This window comes from Stigmatopora nigra, chromosome 3 (assembly GCF_051989575.1).
Source record: "Stigmatopora nigra isolate UIUO_SnigA chromosome 3, RoL_Snig_1.1, whole genome shotgun sequence".
NCBI classification, from domain to species: domain Eukaryota; kingdom Metazoa; phylum Chordata; class Actinopteri; order Syngnathiformes; family Syngnathidae; genus Stigmatopora; species Stigmatopora nigra.
Window position 1 is genome coordinate 14082319 of NC_135510.1, and position 25496 is coordinate 14107814.

Genomic DNA, 25496 nt, shown 5'->3' on the forward strand with positions numbered 1-25496 from the left:
AAAAGTGGAGAAATCTTTTATTTTACATAAAAAAGGGGTGCAAACTGGACTTCCCTTTTGGCTTGGCGGGAATAAAATGTGATTTTTCACAAGGGACAAACATGAATCCAAACAGAACAAAAGCAAACTCAGATAAAAAAAGAAAAAAATATTTCAATCTTTTTCAGCAAATTAAAAAACAGCAATAAAAAAAAAATAGGAAACTTGGGACCTTCACACTTGAAGCCCTTGGACAACTCAAAGTACATTTCTCAAGTGACATTCATATTTAAACAATATTTATTTACAGTTTGAAGCATTTTTTTCAATCGTAGCTCTGGAGGGCAAATAAACTCTTGCAGCTGTACAACTGGATTTTCCACAGTTAGAAAGGCGGGGGAAAATATACTCAAATACAGCCTTTTGTATAGAATTCCAACAGAGAGAACCAAGACTACACCTGTGAAGTCTGTACAATTTACAATTCTCAAATAAGCGTAACAACATTGCAGTAAATGTCAATGTCTTCTCAAAGAAAAAGACAGTTAAGTCCGAGACGATTGATTCTCCAGTCCAGCAACAGGGAAAAGTGGCAGAGAAGCCAAAAAGTATGACACCATTCAAGCCCAATGGAACTGCACTTAACTCTTTCAGGGACAATGACGACAATAGACATCCAACCATCCTCACAGTTCGAATGGATTAGACGTCTATTGCCGTCAATGGCCACCAAACACTCCAGCTTTGACACCCCTGGAAGTCATCTCAATGCAATTTTAGTTTTACGTATCAAGTCATTGGCAAAATAACATTGATATAACATCCAGAGTTAAAGCTTGACTCTTTGGCTGCTATTGACAGCGATAGACGTCAAATTCAATTTGACTAGGGGGGTTGCTAACCCTTCCAGTCAAATTGGATTGGACGTTTTTTGTAGTCTATGGCATCAAAACTGTCAATTTTTGACGGTACATCTCTGGATGTCATGTATCATGTCATTAGAATTTTACCATTTAAGTTATTTGCTTCCATTGACGGCGAAAGATGTCCAATCCGATTTGAAACAGTGATTGCTCGATAGTGCCAGACGTCGAGCTCCATTGGTGACAGTGAGACACGACCACTCAATGGCAGCCATCCCATCTGGCAAGAATTTAACGGCGATAACCGCCAATTAGTTTTTTTTTTTTTAAAAGCGTCAACTTCATTGGCTGTCTGGTGATGTCCAATCCAGGACATGTGACAGAAAAGCAAATGTAATGTCATGATTAAGATTCATCTGAATTGACTGGAAGCCGTCTCGTAACAGCTTGCCAACATTACGGCGCAAAGCTGTGAAGACCGAGGACGCGAGATGGAACGAGATGGGCAAAGAAAAGGAACGAAAACATTCAACTTTCCTGGCATAGGTCAAAAGGCGTGGACTTGCAGTAGTCTCAGGAATGGCACTGGAGGAATTGAGGGGAAAGACCAAAGGCTATTTCGTATTGAACACTTTCTTTTCTCAGGATGCTGCCACTCTGGCAGTATTGGGAGTCTGATGTCACAGTTTCACAGACTAAAGGGTTTCTAGATGAACATCTCACTACGACCTGGTCGCAGCCGAGAGGCGCAAATGACGTCCCCCCCTGTCAATTGAATAGCCAATTTTCCCACCATTCATCTTCGTTGGGAACAGAAAGGTGACTTCAAACATTCCGAAAAGGTCCCGTGGATGCTCATATTCAAGTACTTTCAAGAACACAACTTAGGCCTCATGTGAGTGGTGAGGGCCAAGGACAAAGCAAAGGCTATACAGTGTAAATACACACGACGAGCACTATAATGGACTCCGTGAGATAATTAGCGACATGTACAACATTGTATTTAAAGAGACGTGGTGGGGTGCAGGTCCACTTCACCCCGCATCCGGCCCCTCCAGTGAGGAAAAAAAATCCCATCAATGTGTGGCCATGCTTTTGTATTGTTGGACACAGAGGCGAAGCGGGGAGGGCGGGGCATGGCACGCACCCAAAAAAATTGAAAGCAGAACGTGGGCGCGTGAGGCAAACGCTTCATTTTAAGGAACAAAGCATGATAGCTGAGGCCCAAAAAAGTAGTGCAGTCATGGTCTCAAAGTTTTTGTCATTGTTGTTGTTACCACTTCCTCACCCATAAAGCCATGGCTGTTTTGATTGAACCATTGCGTTTTAAAAACGTTCACATTAGCAAGAGAAATAAAATAAAAATAAACTGGTTTTGAGGATAGGCAAGGAGGAGATTGGGATCAAGGCAGCCCCTCCAGGTTGACAACAGTCGGGATTGTTTCTCGGTCAGTCTGGTCCATGTTTTGTTGTTCATTGAAATATATAAGCCAACCCCTCAAATTTTTGCAAAACCAACTAGCGTCAAATTAGGAAGTCTTCCTTCCGCCAGTCAAGTGAGGTTGCTCGTTTGGGGTTAAGGCAGTGAACAGTAGTGTTGCGAAGCTCCCAAGCCACTACTGGTAGACAGTCCGTTATTTCTGCATGACTTTTGGTCCCACCTATAACATGGGTCTTTTTCCTTCTATGGCACGGGACGCCATTCCCCTAAATGCTCCCGAGTCGTTAACTTTTCCGTCCATACATTCAAGCGTGTATGTTGGAGAATTTGTAAGAAAAATGAAAAAAAAAAAAAAAAAAAAAAAACGGTAGCAAACGACAGATAAATATCATAAATAGCTTCTCCTTCCGGTCTGCCTCCTAGTGTTCACAAAACAGGACAAGAGTCTGGAGGGAATGTAGTGTGTCGAGAGGGGTGCTTTGACCTCGGAGAACACAGTGCAGGAGGCGTAGGTGCGGCGGGCGGGCGGGCGGGCAAGCGTGCGTTTTCGTGCGTGGTCTCCTCTTGCTCGCCTCTTCAGAGGCAGAAAGTGCAGGAGCTATTAAAAGCATTTGAAGCAAACAACTCCTCATGGGTCACAGTTTACATTCAGTCCCACGTCCGCAGTACCCCAAAAAGGGCTTTTCCGATCCAAAATGAGTTAGCGACGGGGGAGGGGAATGAAGAATACCATTTGGCCCGTCCAACAATCATACACCAAAGGAGGGGAATTGATACCGAAAGGAGGAGAAAAAAATGCATCTCGAACAAAGTTATACTTTGCAAAATGTTCCAACAAAATCTTATCCCGCAAATTGGGAGGGGAAAAATGTTGGTTCCCGGCCAACGACCAGTGTCAAAAAAACCTCCCCATTTTGCGGGTCCTTTCAGAAAACACTGCAATGGAGAGCGGCCCTTTTCCTCCGCTTGGATTCTGAATGGAATCTCACTGATTTCTGCCAGCACAATCAAGTGAGCCAGAGTGTTTGGAGCGGCTCGGAGACGATCATTTGTGTCGCGGTGTGTTCTTCTTCCGTTTTCGTTTGAAGAAGCAGCAGCACCTGTGGACAGATAAAAGTGCGTTCAATTCATCTCAAGGCAAATATTTCACATGAAACTAGTTGCAGATGCAGCAGATCATCGCATAGTTGTGACAAATCCCCCCCCCCAATTGAAATGTAATTAAATGTACTTATGCAATATACTACTTAAGCCTTATATTAGTTTCTTCTTTACAATCATTGACCCTATATGGCCAAACGTATAATATTTGATACATATACTATATTGGGCAACACCCCCCCCCCCCAGAAAAAAACAACAATATCACACAAATGATACTTAAAATTGAGGAATCTTGAGGGACTGAGTTTAAAAAATTCCAATTTGCTTTCAACATAAAAGCATGAGCATTTCCCTAATCATAGATGTCACCCAAAAACATAAATATGTACTGTTCTATCGAAGAAAAATAATTTTGAGCAAATTCATGGACAAGGAGCCCATGGAACATTTTTTTTTTCAAGGGAAAGAATGTGGAGGAGTACACACAAAGAGCCAAGACAAGATGAGCCAATGATCAATAAATACACACATGGACAACAAAGCCGCAGTTTATGACATGACTGGTTCCTCTTATCATCTACCAAAAAACTGTAACTCATTTCGCATGGAGCTCAATTTTACGAGCAAAACGAAAGCCGTCTTAAGACGCGCTGACATTGCGCCACACGTCAATACGTTCTATAGAGTCGATAGACGATGTAAAACTCAATGAGTGGGTTGTGCCCACTGCCCAGCCTAGGCTGATCCACTCCCTGTCCCATGAGTTTGCGGTGGACGAGCAGAGAGGGACTCACCACAGGTTGAGCATTTTCACGCAGCTACAGAAGAGAGAACAAAGATTGTCAAGAGAAAAGAAAGATTAATACTGCGAGACCAAAGATGACGAGGACAGAGCACGTGCAACACAAACACATGCGCACATGGCCATGTTGATACAGTGTTCCCTCGCTACTTGGCGGTTCAGCTATCGCGGACTCGGAGCTTCGCGGATATTTGTTGGAAAAAACAAATACAAATATTACATTGAAACAACATATTTTACAGGTTTTTTTTTTGTTATAACATGAATTTCACTCTCTACCTGTATTCTATATGGTGTACTGTATGCAGGGGGGTAAAATTAAAAAAATAAAATAAAAAAAATAAAAAAAACATTTTTTTTGAATTAAATTCAAATTAAGCATTTTTGAAGGGGAAGCCCTACTTCGCGGAAATTCACTTATTGCGGGTGGTCCCGGTCCCCATTAACCGCGATAACCGAGGGAACACTGTACACTCACACACAAAATGGGAAAGGGTGCATAAAATGAGTCTCTTGCTAGTTCTTAATTATTTGCAAAGTCTAAAAAAAGGTCAATTATTGCACTGCATTTGTCAGAGAGGCTTTACAACAGGGTGTCAAACATATGGCCCGCGGGCCGGATCCGGCCCGTCTGGTGGATTGGCACGGCCCGGGGAAGAAAGCTGCATTGTATAAAAAAATATGAATTTTCTTTTAAATTTGTAGTTCTTGTATTATCCGCTAGGAGTGTTTTAGTACATGCAGACAACATAATTGCTGTGAAAGTTATTCATTTGTTCCAATTCCTTTCCAGATGTTGAAAAACAGTGTTTTTAAGTTCCACAAGGCTGGTACTAAATGTTTTTTGGAACATTGTTACTATTTCTGTGATCAGTTTAATGTAAAACACACTTAAATATATGTTTAACTGTGTAAAATTGTTGTTAAAATTGCACATACGTAATTTATGTTCTTATGTTATTGTCTTGTTCATAATATATTGTTCATAATGTAAAAGGAAAATTTTGTTAATAAACATTTTGATAATTTACTCATTCTTTGCACTAATTATTAGTATTAGTGACAAATACAAAGGAAAAACAGTGGGCTTATTTTTATTTCTATGTAATTTTGCAATGAATTTACTAGTCCGGCCCGCTTTGGTTCTCAAATTAAGCTGTATTCGGCCCGCAGACCAAAGGGAGTTTGACACCCCTGTGCTAGTTCTTAATGATTTGCAAAGTCTAAAAAAGGTAACTTATTGCACTGCATTTGTCAGAGAAGCTTTACACAGTCATCAAAGGACACACGTAGACTCATTGCCCATTGGTCAATAAGATGGAATGAGAAGACGACAAACCCCTTCACCCGCACACTCGTTTCCGCTTCTTCTCTTATTGAATTGACGGCCAGGTTATACACAGTCGCTTGTTGCTATGAGGTCGCTGATTATGTAAGTGATGCGGCTAATGCCACGTCACTTCTACACTGAAAACACAATCCAGCTCTAACTGGGTCTCACATTTGAAATCAAAACAATAGATGGGGTACCCAGAGAAATCTGTTGTTTACGCGCATCTACCACAGAGTCTTCATTCAATTCGTGAGGAAACCCTGAAACCTGTTTTTAAATATCCTGTTGCTGAGCACTTCAATGCCATCCCGTTAGCTTTTGGAAGCAAATCAACATTGAAATGCAGTAAACAAGAAAATTAAAAAAATGCTTGAAAGTATGTGTCGTACTGGGAATTATGAATCAGACCAATAGCTACATAACAAATGATAAAAATTGTAATGACATTTAAGACTAAAGCGATTCTACCTAATTCAGAAGGCCATGGAATTCTCAGGACTTTTTAGCCACCCCCTATTTCCCAGGTGTTTTCCTTTCTATAGCAGTTAATACAGTATATTGAAGTAAAAGTTAACAGATAGATATGGATTTTTATTTCAATCTTTTTGCTCTGAATGTGTTTCATTTTACCAAATTCCCCCACACACACATCTTCTAGCAAATCAGATGTTAGCAATACCTAGTGAATATACCCTATGTTCATTGAAATTACTTTCATTTAGATCAGTGTTTCCCCCATTGCTTTATAAGCCTGGCGGTTTGCCAGACTTATAAACTGTGCTACAAAAAGAAAGTGTAAGAAAGTACTTTTCACTGCATTTATGAGACATCTGGTTCGACAATTGAAATCGCAAAGGTGACATCTTATGGTCGCTATACTGTACGAACAAACCAGTACCAGCTCTCTGCCTTTGCACTGAATTACATTGCAACTTGTTTTTCTTTGTGTTAAATCTATATTTCAAGACAGCGCCTTATTGTAATACCTTCCCCTGAGTATCCATGGTTGTTTTTTGGACGTTCCCAGCATTGTCAGACTACACAACATTGTGTCACGATGTCGCAGTGTATCTTGGAATGGATGAGTTGTCTCACTACTAAGACCCAACCCTGCTTGACCTAGGAATACTGCCGTGAGGAGTCGGGTCCAACAACTGACATCGTCGAGAGACGGGACAAGGAGCTGTCAATCAGTCATGGCCCGGAGGCACTTTGAATCACAAAGTAAGAGTTGTCAACTAAGCTCAAATCAACATTTTCAACATAGACACCCGTTACAAATGCAACATGTTTGCAGTTGGAATTTGTAAATAAGCAACAGCTATAAGTTAGTATTAAAAGGCAGTTAACTTAATCAGCTGAAGAGTTAATTCCAATAAGACGCCCATTCAGGCAAGGTGACGCTAAATACCGGGGGAATGGTATAAGCTCGAAATTAAAACCTCAGTCTTGTAAAAGTCAAATCAGATGGCGGTTAGATGGACAATCACACCAAAAGTATTCAAGAGAAACATTTCACACAATCAGACAAGATACAAGCGTCAGGATCAAGATGAATGCGCTTCACAATTCCACAGCACGGCAAAAGGCAGTGAAAGCAGGTCAAAAAGAGGAGGAGAAAAAGGACAGCGTCGGTCGGGATTCGGAAGGAGGAGGTGCGGCAGGGTGATACATACTTGGCTTCGTCAACCACTTCCACCTCGGCCTGAGCAGTAATCGGTGCATTGGAATGAGCTGCGAGTGGATCGTCGGCATTCAGTTCCCCGTTGGTTGAGCTGACCACCTGTGGCACATAAACATCTTGATATCACAATGGTCACCACGTAGCCTCAACCGCACAGCAACTACAAGGAATAATGTTTGCCAGTGAACATAGCAGTGATTTCAGCGGGTGGGAAAAAAAAAACGCAGCCGTGTGACTGCATTACTTTGACTACACAAACATGGCTACAGGCTCAGAGTAGCTAAGAGCTAACCGCACATCAATAACACAAGAGGCACGTAATGTTAATGGTCAGTATTACAGTGTGTCAAGTGGCCCTGAGAAAACCAAGTTCCTGAAGTGGTCTCAAATGATGACGACAAGCAGTCAGTCAGTCTGCAATGCTTTGCATGCTTAACTCATTGCAAATTGTTTGCACAGTTCCTGGCATGACGACTCTGCTGCCAGACATTTAAATATGGAGGGGATCTTACAATTATATATGTTGGATTTACAGCCGTTTTCGTTTTTAAGGCATATTAACTATGATTCAGACTGGTGTCAATTTTATAATTTTTGTATTTTTTATTTATTACTTCGGTAATGGCACCTTCATTTATGTCTTTTTAATAGTGGCTAATAACTGGCTCCAAGTCACCCCTTAAAAATTTAAGAAACTCCAACATTGCACTGTAATATGTCACAGTTGTTCCTCGTTATTGGCTTTTTAAAAATGTCTACTTTTTAAAAACTTTTTGGGGAGTGAATCTATTTTCAAAAAAATATTGTGCTTGCTAAATTGATCTATTTCTATCTGAACCTATAAAAAAATTCACCAGATTACATACACGCCTACATAATTACACGAGGTTACTGCAGTTCTACGGTTTCTGAAGGCAGAATTGCTATGTAATCTGCTTAAGTAGGACGTAAACCAGCATTTAAAAAGGATTGTGATCACCTTTTCAGGTCCCATTGGGTAAGGAGATTGATGTTCCTCTCAAAGACCATTTACAGTTTTCACAAGCACATGCACTAATTTACGTCATCCTGCCATGCAAGGAGCTTCGTTTTTTTCCGTTTCATTGTATTTTTTTAAACGAGGCAGGCAAAGATGCCATGACAAGGAAGCGCAGAGGTCAAAATCTTCTGCTGCATGACATCACTATTTGTGGTATAGTATAAGGGTATGCATATGCTGGCGTGGGGGAAAAACAGCCAGGTACACAAGTTTGGGAGAAGAACATGATCATCAATCTGTCTTATACACCTTATCTCCCATTATGGGAAATCTATGCCATTAATAACAATTTAGAATGAGAATCACAGGATGACCACATACAAATAATAAATTGATCTCCTGTATGTGTATGTGTATGTATACGTATATAAATATGTATATGTATATAAATATGTATATAGTAATGTATATATATATGTAAAATGTTATATTGACATGGGAAGTGTGTGCTGAAATAAGAGTATAAATTGATACCACAATGTTTTTTATATACAGTAAGGTGTTTTAAGACAGATGTGAGATCTTCAACCTGGACAGGGTGAGTGGCTGATGAGGTGAGGGCTGTATACCTGCACTGAGCCCCCGTGCCTGTCCGCTGCTAGGTGGGAGGTCAGGTAGGAGTTGGCTTGGCGAGTGGGCTGCGCCTCCCATGCTCCTCTTCGATCAGAGAGTGCTGTCTGTTCGGGAGTCAGGGACGCCAAGTCACAGGAGGAGACGTGGATTTGGGAGTGCAATGGGACAAGGGAGGATGATGGAGTAGTTGCATTAGGAAAGATGGGTGTTCGAGTGTGCCAGGCCAGGTCCATGCAAAGCACCGTGGAAATTGGAGGACAAAACAAAACAAAAAAACCCAAACAAACAAACAAACAAAAACGCATGAAAATCAAATCGTGAAAACAACACAAGTAAGGCTCGTAGCCAGCCAGAGAACCAAAACAAATGAGCCCGAGACTGGAAAAAGTGTCAAAAACTGTCCCTTGTTTATGAAATGTGCAAATATCATCCTTTCATTGTAAAATTCCAGCTAGCAAAATCTATTTGGGAAATTCAACAGACTTGCCACCAATACAATAAAGGTCATTTAAATCCTTGACTGTTAAATCTGTATTTGCAGTTACATAAAATGGTTTGACCTGAGCTATTTAACAGATACCATATTTATTTACATACCTGTCAACTCATACGTTTTAACCGTAGTTTATACGTTTTTTGATCATTTCAAATTGTGTACACCGTATAACACGTTTTGTACGGGAAGAAAATATTTTACAAAAATGACGTTTTGTAAAACCGATCTTGTCTTCCCCATTTCTGCTCTGATTCAGAACGACTCGATCACCGATAGCAAACAAAAACGGCACCGTTGATTGCCGATGTCATCATGCTTTGAGCATGAAATGCACACGCGCGTCAGTCACTCCTGCCTTTTCACTATATAAATATAGCACGTTAGCAAGCAATGTACCCAGAGAGTCAAGCTGTCGGTGTCATACAGCAATATCTACAGAATCTTGAATTTACTGCATCCACCATTGGAGAACATTTTAGACTTTTGTGCGCCCTATGAGAGTAAATATGTGCCAAGTTGCATTTTTACTTCTTTTTTTAAATCACTTGAGGAATTGCAATCATTAATAAGGGGTGCAATTGGCAGAGGTTGACGGGTATGTCATTAAGGAGAATAAAATCATCCTAACCATGCCCTTGCGAAAATAAACTTATACACATACATTTAAATGGTAACTATATAAAGTTCTAGTACTAATAGGAAAGCAACTCAAAAACCCATAGACAAAATTCCATTACTATGAAGTGTTATTGTGGCGAAAAACACCAATAAAAGCAAAATATTTGATGGGAGTGTTGTTTACATACGAGTTGTCTCAAAATATTGAGTATTTTCTATTACTAGTCTTAACAATAAGTTGGTTTGCTTTAATGTGGCATAAGCTTGCATTAATATTTTCATTTATATTTAAAAAAAAAACTAGTTGGCATTTTTCATGTCACTATTCAATTTTTACATTTATTGCTATTAAATGTACAAAAGCAGGATTCGCAATCAAACAAGCCATTACTTTAGCATCACTGATGTTCAAGTGTACTACAAAAAGATACTTAAATAACAAAATGTTCTACTTCCTGGAATTTGATTTTTGAATCATACACAAATAAATAATAATAATAATAATAAAAAATAAATATCAAACATAACATTCTTTCTGCTGGAATTCAATCATTATCTTGTCTTTCCCTTGAAAGTTTTCATGATACCTTTGAACTATCTGAATACTAGAAAATGTTGTAGCCGTTTGCCAAACCACCTGACGCATGCATATACCAAATTACAATGGCTTTTTCATACCTGATTTCTTATTGGCGGATGTGCTGATGTCCGGTCTCTGTGTGGATGGCTCTCTCGTGTGACCGCAGAAGCCCCAGAGTCGATATGGACAGATCCCACTGGTGTGGGCTAGAACAAACGACACATCAGAAATATGCACCAGAGAGGACATTTCTAAGTACGCAGGCATGCCACTTACTATCTGCCTGCCGACCCAGTCGTACGTGTAGTCAAAGGTGTATCCTTTGCGTTCAAACAGTTCGGTGAATAACGTCCTCAGATATTCATAGTCTGGTTTTTCAAAGAAGTCCAATCGCCTTACGTATCGCAGGTAGGTGGACATCTCCTCTAAATGAAACAATCCAACATGGTTTGAATTCAGGATTGGCAGTAGTGCTTGGTCTGAACTATAAATGATATGATATTTATACATAACATTCTTTAAGCCACTTATACAGAATAATAGAAAGAGTCATGCTGCAGTGGATTAGTATTACCCTGATAAATTAAGCAGAATACCTGGGAAGTTCTCACAAAGGACCTCGATGGGAGTGTTTCGTTTAGTGTCTCCAATCTTCTGGTATCGCTCTTTTAGTGTGTCAGCCTGCAAGTGATCCAACACGTTTGTGACATAAATCTACTACTACTGCCGATCAATAACGTAAAACCAAGTGTATACTGACACACACACACGCCAACTGTTATACACACTGTTTTGTCTTTGCACATTTTTTTTTTTTACATTCTATTTTGAGGTTCTTTTCAAGTTTACATCAAAGGGATTAGTGGGTTGTTCTTTACAGAAAATACATAACATAGATATAAAACATCTTTCATGACAGATTTTTATTCATAGTGTTTTTTTAACCACTTCATGCACGATTGTCTTTGTTGTTATGCTTACAAGTCACTTATTCAACTCATTGATGACAATGGACGTCCAATCTATTTTAACTCTCAGTCCAAATAGATTGGTAATTTGGTAGTTTTAATGTCACTGACAAATGAGAATTTACAACCAGTCTTCCCAAATGATATGAACTGTATTTCTACTGATATCAATGAGTTAAATGCTATGAGAATTTCAGTTTTTATCCATTTCAATTTAATTAATTTAGTTAGCCAATAGAAATAAATACAATATTATTCCTTTTAAAAAAGCAACTCGTCATAAGGATGCTTATATTTAACATTTTTCAAATGACAAAAAATATTTACTTACTCTATTAAGGCGTAGAGCTCTTATGAGGGGAAAAAACAGAATTCCTTTCAAATGACCAAAAACGTCACCGATTCAGTTATTTTTTATTTTATGAAATTCTATCTGAATGTTTGAGGCACTAGAGACGATTTTTCTTTTCACCATTTAGTTATGTTGTTATATGAATTTCTTAGGGGGAAAAAACACGTGCTAAATATTATTAACAGGACAGAAGTTGTGTCAGAAATGCATTTTTGTCTCTACACCTCTATATCTTTGTTGGGGCACTTTTTTATAGATTAATAATGCAATAACAAGAAAATATTCTCTCAAACCTTGTTCATGATCGATGATTGAGATTTACAGGGAGTACTAATGACATTTTCTAACTAATGAGTTGATAGTGAGATTTTTGGGTGCTGTTATTGTAATTTTAGAAAGATAAATCTTATCTGTAATTTGGGAGTAAAAAAAATCATAAAACAAAGATGTGACCTTTTTTATACCATAACTGTGGATTGATAAATAGAGAACAATAAAATAATAAAACAACATGCTTTTTCATGTTACCTTGAGTCCTTGCCACGGCAAACTCCCACGAAGGAAATACATGAACATGTGACCTAAGGCTTCAAGGTCATCTCGTCGGCTTTGCTCTGCATCAAAAGAATGATCAAATTTTCTCATAAGTTTCAAGACTTAAATCCAGTGACATTTTGTTATAGGACTCTGCCAAAATAAACCTCAAAAACCAGGATAGCGTACCTTTGCCTAAATGCGTGTTGATGGACATGTAGCGGGCGGTGCCAGTCAAGCTTTTATGCTCCCGGTATGGAATGTGTTTTTTGGTCTCAGGATCAATGTACTCTTTGGCTAAGCCAAAGTCAATAATGTGGATAATATGCTCCTTTTTATTCCCTTGCCGTCCAATGAGAAAATTTTCTGGTTTTACATCTCTGTAGATGAGATTCTTAGAATGCACATACTCCATTCGCGATATCTGCAGAGAGAAGTAAAACGTTAGCATTAAAAAAAAAAGAAAACAGGTAAAAATATTAATGAAGAATGTCCCTTCTAGAAGATCTGATTTTTATTTTCCCACCCGTGCAGCATGTTACAAATGTCCTGCGTTAAATGTCTCAACAAACTGAAAAGATGATGCCAAAAGTGGGAACAACTCACCAACTGGATTGCGATCATGAGGACAGTCTTCAGTGAAAAAGTCCGGTCACAGAGGTCAAAGAGGTCCTCCAGACTTGGGCCCAAGAGCTCCAGAACCATGGCATTGTATTTCCCGCAGGGTCCAAAATAAAAGACCTGGGGCACCCCTTCAGCTGAAACATACAAAGAAAAACTTTCAGAATTCTAAAGTTGCATTACAGTGTTCCCTCGCTACTTTGCGGTTCAGCTACCGCGGACTCAGAGCTTCGTAGATTTTTTTTTCAATAATTACTTTAATCAATAATTCTAATTATTTCCTATCACTTTTAAAAAATGGAAATGTCAAAAATGGTCTGTTGCCATTTTAAAATCACATGCTGTAGTATTTGTTTGAACTGTTAACCTCACTAGTGTTCATGCTGTGGCACAAAGCAATGATCCTGACTAGTTGATTTGTTCCAAAACATGAAGGACAGCATATTACATTCTCTTGCCAGCATATGGACAAGTAGGAGTCATGCTGCTCTCCATTCTGTGTTTCTGGACACAATTATCCAGTCCTGGGGGGTTACTAATTGTACTAAATGCCTCTCGTCTTAGTGGGAGGCCTGAAATTTGTGGGTTAGGAAGTGTAAATAAGTGTAGAAATAATGATTCAACCGAAAACATTTGACTTTTCAAGAAGTGAAGAAATAACAGGGATACAGAACTGGCCTGTTCAACTATGGAAAGCCCAATGCCTCCTATCTGCATTTCAATACACACACAGAAAAAACTCAATCTCACTAGCGCTCAATTACTCATTTCATTAATCACATTTCATTTCATTAATCACATTTGAAAACTAAGTAATGTGAGCCACATGAGCTCATAAGAACTTCAAACTGTGTGCTTGCAGTGAAAATGAAGCATGGCTGAAAACACCATTTCATAGTGCAATTGTGTCCACCTGACCTTGCACAAGACTCCAACCAATGGCCCCAATTATGAAGAGATAGTAGCAAAATGATTACTTGCAGATAGTAGAAAGTTTAAAATCAAATAGTCCTTACATGCTTCAAAAGGAATTACGCATTCCCTAACTGAATAATCTTCGTTAGTATCCAATGACAGTTTGTCATAGATAGAAAGCAACATGATTGGACATGAGTCAATGGACATTAATTCGGAAGGATCCACACACGCACTATTACAACAGCATTGGCTGTGCGGAATGAGGTGCTGCAATGAGGTCACATCATCCCATCTGGAGGAGAAACGCGAGTCAGATTAGTCCTAAGAAAGGCAGACCCACTCTCTAAATATTTAATGAATTTCCTCACAGTTGCCCTTTTCCAGCTCTCATTTTTGAAAAACAAAGGCAACGTATAAGCTACGTAATATAAAGGTCCTGTAAACTCACACACAATTTATTTGTTTTCTGTTCCAACAGAGTAGTGTCATACCCGTGTCAATTCAAATAGAATTTTCTAGATAGTTCAGTAAAAATTGCAGTTACCAGCCATCTTTTGAATTGTCATAACCTGATTTCTTTTATAGTACAGCTAATATTGTACGTTAATTCTATGTTTCCTAATTTTTGTTTATGAGTCTTTGTTTTCAAAAGAAAGTTCACACGTTGTTGTAAAAGACCTAATTCTGGTCCATTATCTGATGCAGAAGTGTGACATTACAGACAGTAAGAGAGTAATTAACATTTAGGAATTCTTTGTCATCTTTACATTGCCGATCCTCAAATATGACTGTGCGAAATGTAGACTTTATAATTTATAGAAATATTTTTGTTTCAAACGGCATGTTTTTTTTCCATATTCCTCCCAAAACTCCTGAAGACTAAAAATATAGTTGCAGAACCTGTTTAACAACATATCCCTAAACCAAGTAAATCATCTGCTATGTAAATAACACAATCAGTTCAATAAATGACAACAAATAAACCCATGATACCAAAACACAAGGGCAAGTCTGACGCTAGCACTTACCTGTAGTCCCCAGCGTTTTGTAGAACCGGTACTCTAAATGCAACTGTGGTGCCCTTGACTTCACTGGTTCCTATGCAAAAACAAAGGGCAAAATAGCAGTCTGAGACACTGTTAAAAAATACAGGCAGTAAAATAACAATCAAATGCCTTTATTACACAAATCTGGGCTGATTCAAGTAAACTTGCACTTTCAATACATAGAGAACGCTTTGTTACGCTTCTAAAGAAAAGTCTTTCAGTCCCTTGAGGATAACGTTCCCCGATGACAATCTACGAAAGTGCTGGTAATTTTAGACACATTTACTCACAATTAAAGTCTCGAATATTAATTCGGATTTTGCAGTTTAATATTGCAAACAATTGACTTGTGACGCCTCAATGACTGAACATCAAATGTAATTGTTGTTTTTTAAAAAAATGAAGTAATTAAGGAAAATTGTCTAATTCCGACAAAAATTTGACCAACCTACTACCACCCTATCCTTGTCTCGTGAATGAAACCACTGGTGGGCGTGACTACCATGTAAACAAAGGAGTGAAGTCGTAGGAAGTTGCGATGGGGAAATGAGATGAGCCCATGACTATTACTATACCAGCCTGGGAAAGTCTTAAAATATCCCTGGAAAAGCTGGATTATGTGGCTGGGGAGAGTGGAGTCTGGGGCTCTCCTACTGAAGATGGGAAATTTGACAAAACAACATTTTGTCTTGCTGTTACATCTTTATGTTCGTATATTTACAACGTGGCTTGACTACTACTTAACGTAATCACACAGGACTGCAACATAGTGCAAGAACAGAGTGGCAGGCCACATGGGAAGGGGGAAGGGAACCCTGCTAGCTGATATGGGACAATTGGCTCTGTGTGGGTGCAACCTTACTAAGCAGTGTGTCCACTCACATTGATGCAAGGGGAAACATAAAAACATCAAATGTTCGAGTTGGCAAAAGGAGACTTCAAAACTGTAGTCTGTCTGTCTATAGAGAAAACAGCACCCAATAGACCATTGTCTGTTATTAATCCTAAAATTTCTTTGATACAGTGATTCAAAAGTAAATTTGTAGATGCTATTTTATTAACATGGAAAACAGAAATACAACTTCAGATTTTGTAACTCCAAAAAGAACTACTGCCCATTGTGGTTTCAGAAGACACGCCCCCAAAAAGGATTTCACAAATTGAGCAGAAGGCTAACACTGCAAGAGTGAAATTAGTCATTTTGTTAGCATAATACCTATCTGTCATACAACCTTAGTTGTTAGGCAAGATGATTAAAATAGTAGGGACTAAACACGAATCCTGGTACCATCTGTATACATTAACCAATCCCTTTGTCTAATGAAACATGTTTCCTGTCTTGCAACAATGGCAAAGTCTAATATTAGCAACTGTCTTGCTGTGATCAACTGCATTAAGTGCAGCAGATCTTTATTTGCTTCATCTACCAGTATTGAACATATCCAGGAGTCTTATTCAATGGGGTTGAAATGTTCACTTACAGCACACCTTACTAAACATTATTAAACTCCTTGTTGCATGCAAAATTATAGATGCAGAGGTTACATTTGAAGGGGTGGGAAAAAGTGTGGTAACTTACCAGTTTAATAGCTACCAATTCATTGGTGTAAAGATTTTTACCTGTGGAGACAAAAAAAGTTATTAGAGAACCAGCAACATTGACATTTAAGACTGTAACATGTTTTGCCATGCCATCATTTGTCTTTTGGGCATGAGACAAATGAAAAATAAACACAATTTATTTATGTACGGTCACCAATTTGACCTTTGTAATTGCCATTTTATTTTGTAAACCAGAAATGGCCTTATTGCTCAAAGAAATTGATTATCCACAAGAACAAAACCCTACACTAAGATAAAGAAAAGGTTTTAACAATATATTTACATCATACGTGTCATGTCAAATGAAAAGGGAATTACATTAGCGTGCCTAAAGAAGATTGGAGAAAAACAATTTATTTAGATTGTCATACGAGCATGTCAGTATTTGTATTTAATACCAGTATGTTTATAAGGTGCACTAAGGCCAAAATATTCTCTAAAACAGACGCATAGCCTTATTAAAATAGTAGAATTTATAATGGCAATTGCATCCATAAATACGGTGCCCCCATGGCCGCTAAAAAACAGTACTTGTGGGTCATATAAACTGCTGTAACATCTTTCCTCTACTTACCAAGTTTCAATTCCCCAAAATTTCCACAGCCAATCTTCTTGCCGACACGAAAATTTGGGCCCACCATGAGGACCCCCGAAGAGCTCGAGGAGCCTGACGGTCGAGACGAGTGCCCACTACGACTTCCTTGGGAAACTTTAGTGCTCCTGGCAGGCCTCTCACCATACTTGTCCCTCTGTGGATCCATGGCGTGAGTGGCACAGATCAACGAGGGCTTGAAGCGATGTATATACAGGCCGCCTGGGCCGGGCCCACCACAGCCACAGCCCTGGTCACAGGCAGTGTCTGGATGGCATACACGCACTCATTGGACAAAAGTCAGTTCAGACACTGTTTTGTCCTCACTCTGGCCTCTGCAAGAAGGTGGACACCCTGAAAAGATTGGGGGGTAAAAATACAAAAAGATTAAAATGGTGATGAAAAGAAAGGAAGAAAACACAACAGCACCATGACTTTACACATGAATAGAGCAAACACAGGTTGGAAACTTTGTATATGAGTAAATGTCGCTATGTGATGTGGATTTGAGCACAAAAAAGGAACTGGTGTGCATTGCTATTGGCTATGATTAGAGAATTGACCATCCCGCAAAGCTACAATATTTGATAATTATACTAGGTATATTATACAAGTATGACATTGTATATGGTATAAGAAAGTGGTGGAAAAAGTAATGTATCTGAAGCTATTTTAATTGTATGGTAATTGGTGTTTAATGTCTGTTAATCTCCTCAACCGGCATTTATTAAGAGTGTGCATGCACACAAGTGTTCATAAAGGATGGTAAACTAGGGATCCAATAATGCAGATTTTTTTTCCTTTTCAATGTTATTTTGATATATGAAACAATGTTTGTAGGTAAGTGTACAATTCCCAAACCAGATGTTGTTGTTTCTCAATTGGTTGAGTTGGAAAATAAGTACTCCTTAGACAGCGGTAGTTCAAAAATGATGCTGAGAGTGCACACAATGCTTTGTCAGTAGGTTCCCCACACCTGACCCATTGACAAAAATTTGAAACAGTGACCGTGAAAAGACTGACTCGAGTTTGATTCCCAACCATTTCCCAGACTTGACCTTTCCTTTGATCCAGCATATAAAAACAGCAGCAGTTGCATGCATATACACATTTAATTTTGATCTTTCAGCTACATCTCCTTTTTTCTTTGAGATTTTAGAGTAGCAACTCGAGTGGTTGAAATTCTAAGAAATGATTGGTCATCGAAATACAAATAAGAATTAATTTTATAAAATACATTCAACACTCAGCACTATCAACCCCTCAAAGACAAGTTTTTTTTTTTAAAGAGTTTGAACATTTTAAGGGTCATAGAATCCTTGCAACTCAACTTAAACTTATGATAATGGCAGCAAAGTTATCATTGTTATGAAATGAAATAATTATTGTTTACATTCAGACAATGCCTGATAAGGACAGTTTAGTTTATCATCATGGTACTGTTGAGATGGGTGTAAGAATCCCAGTCAACAGTGACTATCAAGATTATCCTCCGCCCACAACCTTGGCCAAATAGGCCATGTTTGTGGAGAATATTATGTAAACAATTACATAAAAGCTGTCCAGTCCCAAGGACATTGATGGAGGCTTGCTAGTCTATTCACATCAAGTACGTTCATATGAGTACATAAGACAGCCCAAATAAGTGCATTAAGTAATACAATTAAAACAATACAAATAAATAAGAATCTAGCTTTACAACTCAGTGTAATCTAAAAGTTTTTCCAACAAATTCAAAAATCATCCCCGTTCAATTTGAAGTCTACTGTATGTTAATTTAAATTTGAAAGATTACTATGTGCTTTCATTTTTTCAACAAAAACAAGATGACATGTCATTATGACTAAAAGGCGGATGATAATATCATAATTCCTGTTCATAGAGAGGCTGCTGCAGATAAGTACTGGTGTGTGTGTGTGTGTGTGTGTGTGCGTGGGGGCTTCTGGATGACTCATACTTAGTATTGCCTGCACAATTCTCAACATTAAAACAGCTCAGTTGCACTCAAGGGCAACCATGGATGCACTGTCACTATTACATAAAACCAGGAACAAAACTGGATGGCAATTAAAAAAAAAAAAAGGTTTACAGTAAAGACCAATGGCAAACTGGAATTATTCCCTGTTGCGTAAACTATCATTACTGAACTACCTTAATCCAAAAAAGGACTAAAGCAACCCATTTAATTACAACAGACTGTTTGAACAGAACTGTTTGTTCCATTGACCACATGTTATAAACAGGTGGGGTTGGGGGCATCCATAAATCTACATAAAAAAATTCTAGACAAGACGCCTCCAAATATTGTTTTGATAATTTCACATCATTAAACACCTAATAAATGACTTAATTTACAAAAAAAAGTTATACCAAATTTTCAGCCAAAAATATCTGGGGATGCATGGGTGGACTACAAAATTACTAATAAGAACTGCAAATTTAATTTCTATTTCTATTCAATGATCACTAGTGCCAAACTTGAACAAAAAAAGATGCTGCCAAGTCTCATCACATATTTCTGAACAATTGACATTTTTATTCTGCTTAAGGGAAAACCAATGTTTGTCTTTTTGAGCTACCATTCATATTGCCTCATGAAAGCATATGAACGTGTTGAGACATGCCCAGACTCTGGCATCAGTGAAAATAAAGAGGAATGAAAAATACTAATACATCACGTAAAAATAGACACACAAATTTCACAGCAGGACAAAGTATTATTGTATAATTATAATAATAAAAAGACTAATTGGAATCCTTCACTAACCTAAATGCATGGAGAAAATTATACCTAATCAGGCAACTCCTAGATCAATGAGCTTGCAATAGCAATCTCTCAAACCCTGAGGAGACACTACAAGATTTTTTTTCTGCCATAGGGCAGACATGGAAACATTTAATATTCAAAATCATGAAAATTTCTAAATTTGCGCTGAAACTCGCAAGAAAATGACAGAGAAGAAAATGAAGTTTAGTTGAAAAAAAATTCAGGAAAAAATGCAAAGCAGAGTGAAAACATCCGCTAAGCTTTGCATTTTAAAAAGAATAGCAGATAAAACTTGATTAATAGTTGTCTAAAAGAACAAAGATGAAGTTGTATTTAATCACTACAATGCTTAGTGAAGACATTTTTTTGATGCCAAAAAAAAGACCTCCTGTAATTCTTGAATTACAGCAAAGTGGGAGCCTTTTCCAACATCCTAAATGTCTACCGACCAGACAGCATCATTGGCAAAATCTCGATGCATATCACCGCTGCCTCAATGACATAGATTAAGATCTCAGTTATCATGCATGACTTTGCACCAAACAGGTTGTTCCACAGAGTAATCAGGTTAAAAAAATGAAGTTTCAATCCTTGATGCTTTGTAACAACTACCTGGCATTCCTATGCACGACCATTGAATTAGTACCATATGCAAAAATTGTTGTAGCACTGAACTATATCTAATCCTTAAATGGCGTCAAAGAGGAGCAGAGGTCCTTCCCAGAGGTATCAACTAACTAATCTGTTGGCTTGGTTTCATTGTGGCAGATAAAGGTTGCAAGTGGAGTGATATAACCTTCAGTGGAAAGAGCAGCCTGAGAGGGGGGCTGCCAATAGTCTGCCCTCCTGCTGTGAGAGCAGCGTCAACGAACATTCCCAGTTCACTGGGTGGAAATTGAAAAGAAGGTTTTGCTCAAAGCGAGCTCCATTTCCATGTATAACACACAAACTGCCTGGAGTTTAGTTGTAAACTGTGGTGACCTTTTTACGGTAATCATTTAACTCATTGGCTGCCCTTACGGTGCTAGACATCCAATCAATTCTGACTGGGAGAGGCTTGCAGCGGTTGGTCAGTGCCAAGCAATGAGATGAATACTACGCAAAGGAAAACAGAGTAAGGAGAGATATTTCTGCTTTAATTAATATATATGAATATGTATGAATATATATAAATAAACACACATACATATATACACACATATACACATACATATATATACACACATATATACACACACATATATAAGTATATACATGTAAATGTGTGTATATATATATATATATATATATATATATATATATATATATATATATATATATATATATATATATATATACATATACATATATATATACATATACATATACATATATATATATATATATATATATATATAGTTATATATATATATATAACTATATATATATATAACTATATATATATATATATATATATATATATATATATATATATATATATATATATATATATATATATATATATATATATATATATATATATATATATATATATATATATATATATATATATATATATATACATATACATATATATATATATATATATATATATATATATATATATATATGTATAAATATAAACACATCCGCATACATATATGTATACACACAAACATATATACATGCATACACACATTTATATAAATAATTACTAAATGCACATCCTAAAAACATCCTAGCCTAAGGACACAAATTCAAAGTCATATTTGCCCAAAAGCCCGAATTTGAGTTAAATAGGATAATCCATTATCAGGTTATCCCAAAATTCACTCTGTGAACTTTGACCTCATTTGCTGAAAAGCAAATCACCTTTACTGTTTCAAAAATAGCATGCAAATTTGATAATAATAATCCCCCTTGTTCATTCGGGTCCTGTTGAATACAAACATATAGAAACAAGGAAATGAATACACAACGTCTGCCAGTAGTAATTAAGAGTGTGCATTCACAAACCAGGACTTCACATTTTGGGTGATTTAGGACACAATTGATCCAAATCCTGTGTAGATGCCAGGTTTTCCCAGGGTCAAGCGATCCAAAGTATGCAAAACTAGTCACTTGCCTTATCGTGGGTTAACTTATTAACTACTATGTATGGCGATGAAAGTCTAATCCCGGAAAAAGTGAAATTACTAGCCACTCCCAGTCTAAATCAATTGAATCCCTACCACCATCAACAGAACTGAAACATGATTCACTGCAGACTCCCCGATGTCCATGAGTTGGAAATATCCAGAATTTAGTGTGTATACAAAGGAGTGATTTTCTTTTAACAATGTCAGTGAAAGCGTGCAAGCGAAATAACTTGTGCACTGTGTTTTAATATCTTACTTCAATGAGATTACTGAGGCTACATGAGCGACATAAAGGACAGCCGTCCGTGCATGATGACCGTCTGTCATGCTGATTGGTTCATTCAGAAAAAATAGCCAAGAAACATTCTGTCGGGGGCAGGCTTAGATTTATTTACCTTCTGCAACCATCATGCAAGTTATCAATAGTTTCACTCTCAGGCAGCTTGCATGATTATTACTCATTTATTGATTATTTATTATCATTATTTATTGATAGGGGCGGCCAAGTGGAGCGAGTGTTTAGCGCGTCGGCCTCACAGCCCTGAGGTCCTGGGTTCAAGTCCAGCTTGGTACACCGGTGTTTGCATGTTCTCCCAGGGCCTGCGTGGGTTTGCTCCGGGTACTCCGGTTTCCTCACACATTCCAAAGACATGCATGCCAGGCTGATTGGACACTCTAAATTGCCCCTTGAGTTTGAGTGTGAATTTCCTCGCGCCCTGCGATTCAGGGTGTCCCCCTCCTCTGGCCTGAAGTCAGCTGGGTTAGCCTCCAGCACCCCCGTGGCGCTAGTGATGATAAAGTGGTTCAGAAAATGGGATGAGACTTGTATGACAACAAAAGCATTGAATTCAATTTAAAGAACAAATCCACCAGTGACAAAAAAATAAAAACTACAAAGATAATAAGCTCACCTCACAACTGAATATACTAAAGTATATCTTAATACAGTAAAGAAGAAAAATGATGAAATGGTGGCAAAGTGCACTGTGTGCAATAATGACTTCATGACCCACGGCAGAATTGATGATTAAAAAAGGCATATTGAGGTAGGCTACATTTTCAAATCCCATCACCTGCATTTTATTTCTGTATTGTCATAAAATTAAGCAAAATGCAACAACAATAATAATAATACATTTGATTGTAAAGCACCTCCCAAGAGACTACGTGACACCAGGGAGATATTTTTTTTAAGTGGGGGATCAAGGTGGGTATGATAATTGAAACAAGAATGTAGCCTGAATTAATTTATAAAGTGACAATTTATTTATCAAATATATGAATTATGTATGAAATTATTATGCATAGGGCACCCTGGCCGCTGAGTGGTTAGTGCATTGGCTTCACAGTGGGGGACCTTGGTTCAAGTTCAGGTCAGTCCACCTGTGTGGAGTTTGCATGTTCTCCCCTGCGTGGGTTTCCTCCGGGTACTCGACTTTCTTCCCACATTCCCTAGACATGCATGGTAGGCTAATTGGATGCTCTAAATTGGCTTTAGGTGTGTGTGGGTGAGCGTGAATGGTTGATGTCGCTTTGTGCCATGCGATTGATTGGCTGGCCACCAATTCGGGGGTGTTCCCCGCCTCGTGCGCAAATATCGGCTGGGATAGTCTCCAGCACCCCCTGCGACCATTGTGAGAATAAAGCGGTTCAGAAAATGAATGAATGAACGAATTATCCCAAATAATTAGGTACGTTTGGATCTGAGTGTGTGTGTGTGTGTCGGGGGCATTAAAAATCTTCTTAAAATTAGTTTTTGGAACTTGGGATGTCTGTCACTGCCATCCCTCCGAGCTGAAAATGGTTTTGGACGTCTACATTCGTCACTGTGATAAATTACTCCAACTCCGCATGCGGGCTGTATACGTGGTTAATAATGAGTATCGATTGGCAGTTTGACTTGAAATAGGGCGGGCTCCGCCATTGGCGTTAACAAATTCATTAGCAAACCACAAAAACCAAACCGATCAAACAATCCAACTCTCTCAATAGCAGACCGAAAAAAAGGCCAGGCTTCGATAGAATGAAACGATCTGCTTTTCCTGTATTGGCATCGTATGGACCAACCGAGACGGTTAAAATCGGGCGATAAAAGAGATGAGGTGGGATCGCGGTTCGAAACAAGAACATCAGCCAATGTTTGAAGGACAAACCAAGAGGTGGTCCAACCTCTGTCTACTGCTGGTGGTCCCATCGATTAGCAAACGTTAGCCAAGTTAGCTCGCCAGCAGAAAACCTGACAAACCTGTCGCCAAGCTAATGTTAGCCACGTTAGCCAGACACACCGTCTGGGGCATTTTATTGAAAATTTGCCAAAAGGTGCGAAATCGAATAACACGGATTTTGAAAGCACGATTTAAAAGCGGTCGATTAATCACAGTTTGGGGATAAAAAAAAGCGGAAAAAAGCTCAGTTGCAGCTTGTAAATGCCGTGGCTGAAAAAAATATTGATGATTGAGTGACAGCTGGTGCGAGCACAACGAGGAAATTAGCCCGGTCAGCTATGAAAATATTAACTAACAACCATATAACAGATCCCGATTTTCGGGAATTGGGTCCGAGCGCGAGCAAAACACAAACAAGCTCACCTTCGCTGTGGTGTATCCGGATGAAAAGGACACGCGCCGTGGGTGTGTTTTTTGCTGGCCTCGCTATCTCAAACCGAGTCTGGACTCGGGGTGACTTGTTGTTGGTGATTTTTCATGTTAGTAGAGGAGTAGCACTGGCAGCCTTCTCCATTATTCTTCTCCGGGAGTCTGCTGCCTTGGCTCGCCTCTGGATGGTGTGAGGTTCGAACACACCGGATGTAGAAGAACGGCACCGCCCGCTTCCATCGGCACACTTCCAGGTCACACCGATGTGCAGGAATACTATACCAAGTTGGTTATCTTCTACCACAACATCATTATTGAATTCACCGTCTTACCAACCAATAGATTTTCTAATCGGCTGCCAACGAATGAATGTAAACAGTCCTCCCACTCAAAATGCATTGGACGTCAAGCGCCGTCAATGGCACTGAAACCTAAACATTCTCGGCCAGTCTTTCCAGTTTGAAGGAATCAAATGGTTATTGTTGTCAACAGCAGCTGTTGAGTTGATATTATTATCATTATTTTTTTTGTTTATTCATTTTAGTCCTTTTGAATTATGAAAAGAAGAAATAGGTACATACTTTCTAATTGATATTAACTACTACTATATTACTATTATACAGATTTGAAAAGTTTATTGTATTATTTGCTTCAATTGAAGATGTTTTCTATCATTTTATTTAATGCATTGTTAATTGGCACCAAATTAATGGAATACATCATCATAATCCTGCTTTTTACTGACATTGTATTGGTTTTGCTATTACTTTTTTTCCTCACAATTCCTGAATAATAAACAGTACAGGAAATTAATGAATGACAACTAACAATTAAATAATGGAACAGTTATAAAGGACATGGAGTTCAAATATT

General features: G+C 38.3%; 1 protein-coding gene across 4 annotated transcripts; it reads right to left on the reverse strand.

Annotated features, from left to right (window-relative positions):
• On the reverse strand, positions 1-24960 carry csnk1g1 (casein kinase 1, gamma 1). Of its 4 annotated transcripts, XM_077713041.1 has the most exons (14): positions 24618-24958; positions 17128-17499; positions 16531-16571; positions 14934-15003; positions 12973-13124; positions 12556-12790; positions 12361-12446; positions 11109-11193; positions 10789-10937; positions 10611-10718; positions 8815-8922; positions 7199-7305; positions 4182-4205; positions 1-3383 (listed from the first exon to the last, which is right to left on the reverse strand). In XM_077713041.1, exons 2-14 carry the CDS (start codon positions 17312-17314, stop codon positions 3329-3331), a joined length of 1407 nt encoding a protein of 468 aa, XP_077569167.1. In that variant the 5' UTR covers positions 17315-17499; positions 24618-24958; the 3' UTR covers positions 1-3328. The 4 variants fall into 4 exon arrangements, with proteins under 4 accessions (XP_077569167.1, XP_077569169.1, XP_077569168.1 ...); XM_077713043.1 differs by lacking the exon at positions 8815-8922 and having other exon boundaries at positions 24618-24960; XM_077713042.1 differs by lacking the exon at positions 4182-4205 and having other exon boundaries at positions 24618-24956.
• Positions 24961-25496: the final 536 nt, after the last annotated feature.

Excerpts from the sequence above, each read along its gene's own strand:
- csnk1g1 (XM_077713041.1), bottom strand. The coding sequence starts at position 17,314 with ATGGATCCACAGAGGGACAAGTATGGTGAGAGGCCTGCCAGGAGCACT. Across the intron at positions 8,923-10,610 it reads ATCCGCCAATAAGAAATCAG|ACAGCACTCTCTGATCGAAG; the intron begins GTATGAAAAAGC and ends ACTCCCGAACAG. Across the intron at positions 7,306-8,814 it reads GGCACGGGGGCTCAGTGCAG|GTGGTCAGCTCAACCAACGG; the intron begins GTATACAGCCCT and ends TATGTGCCACAG.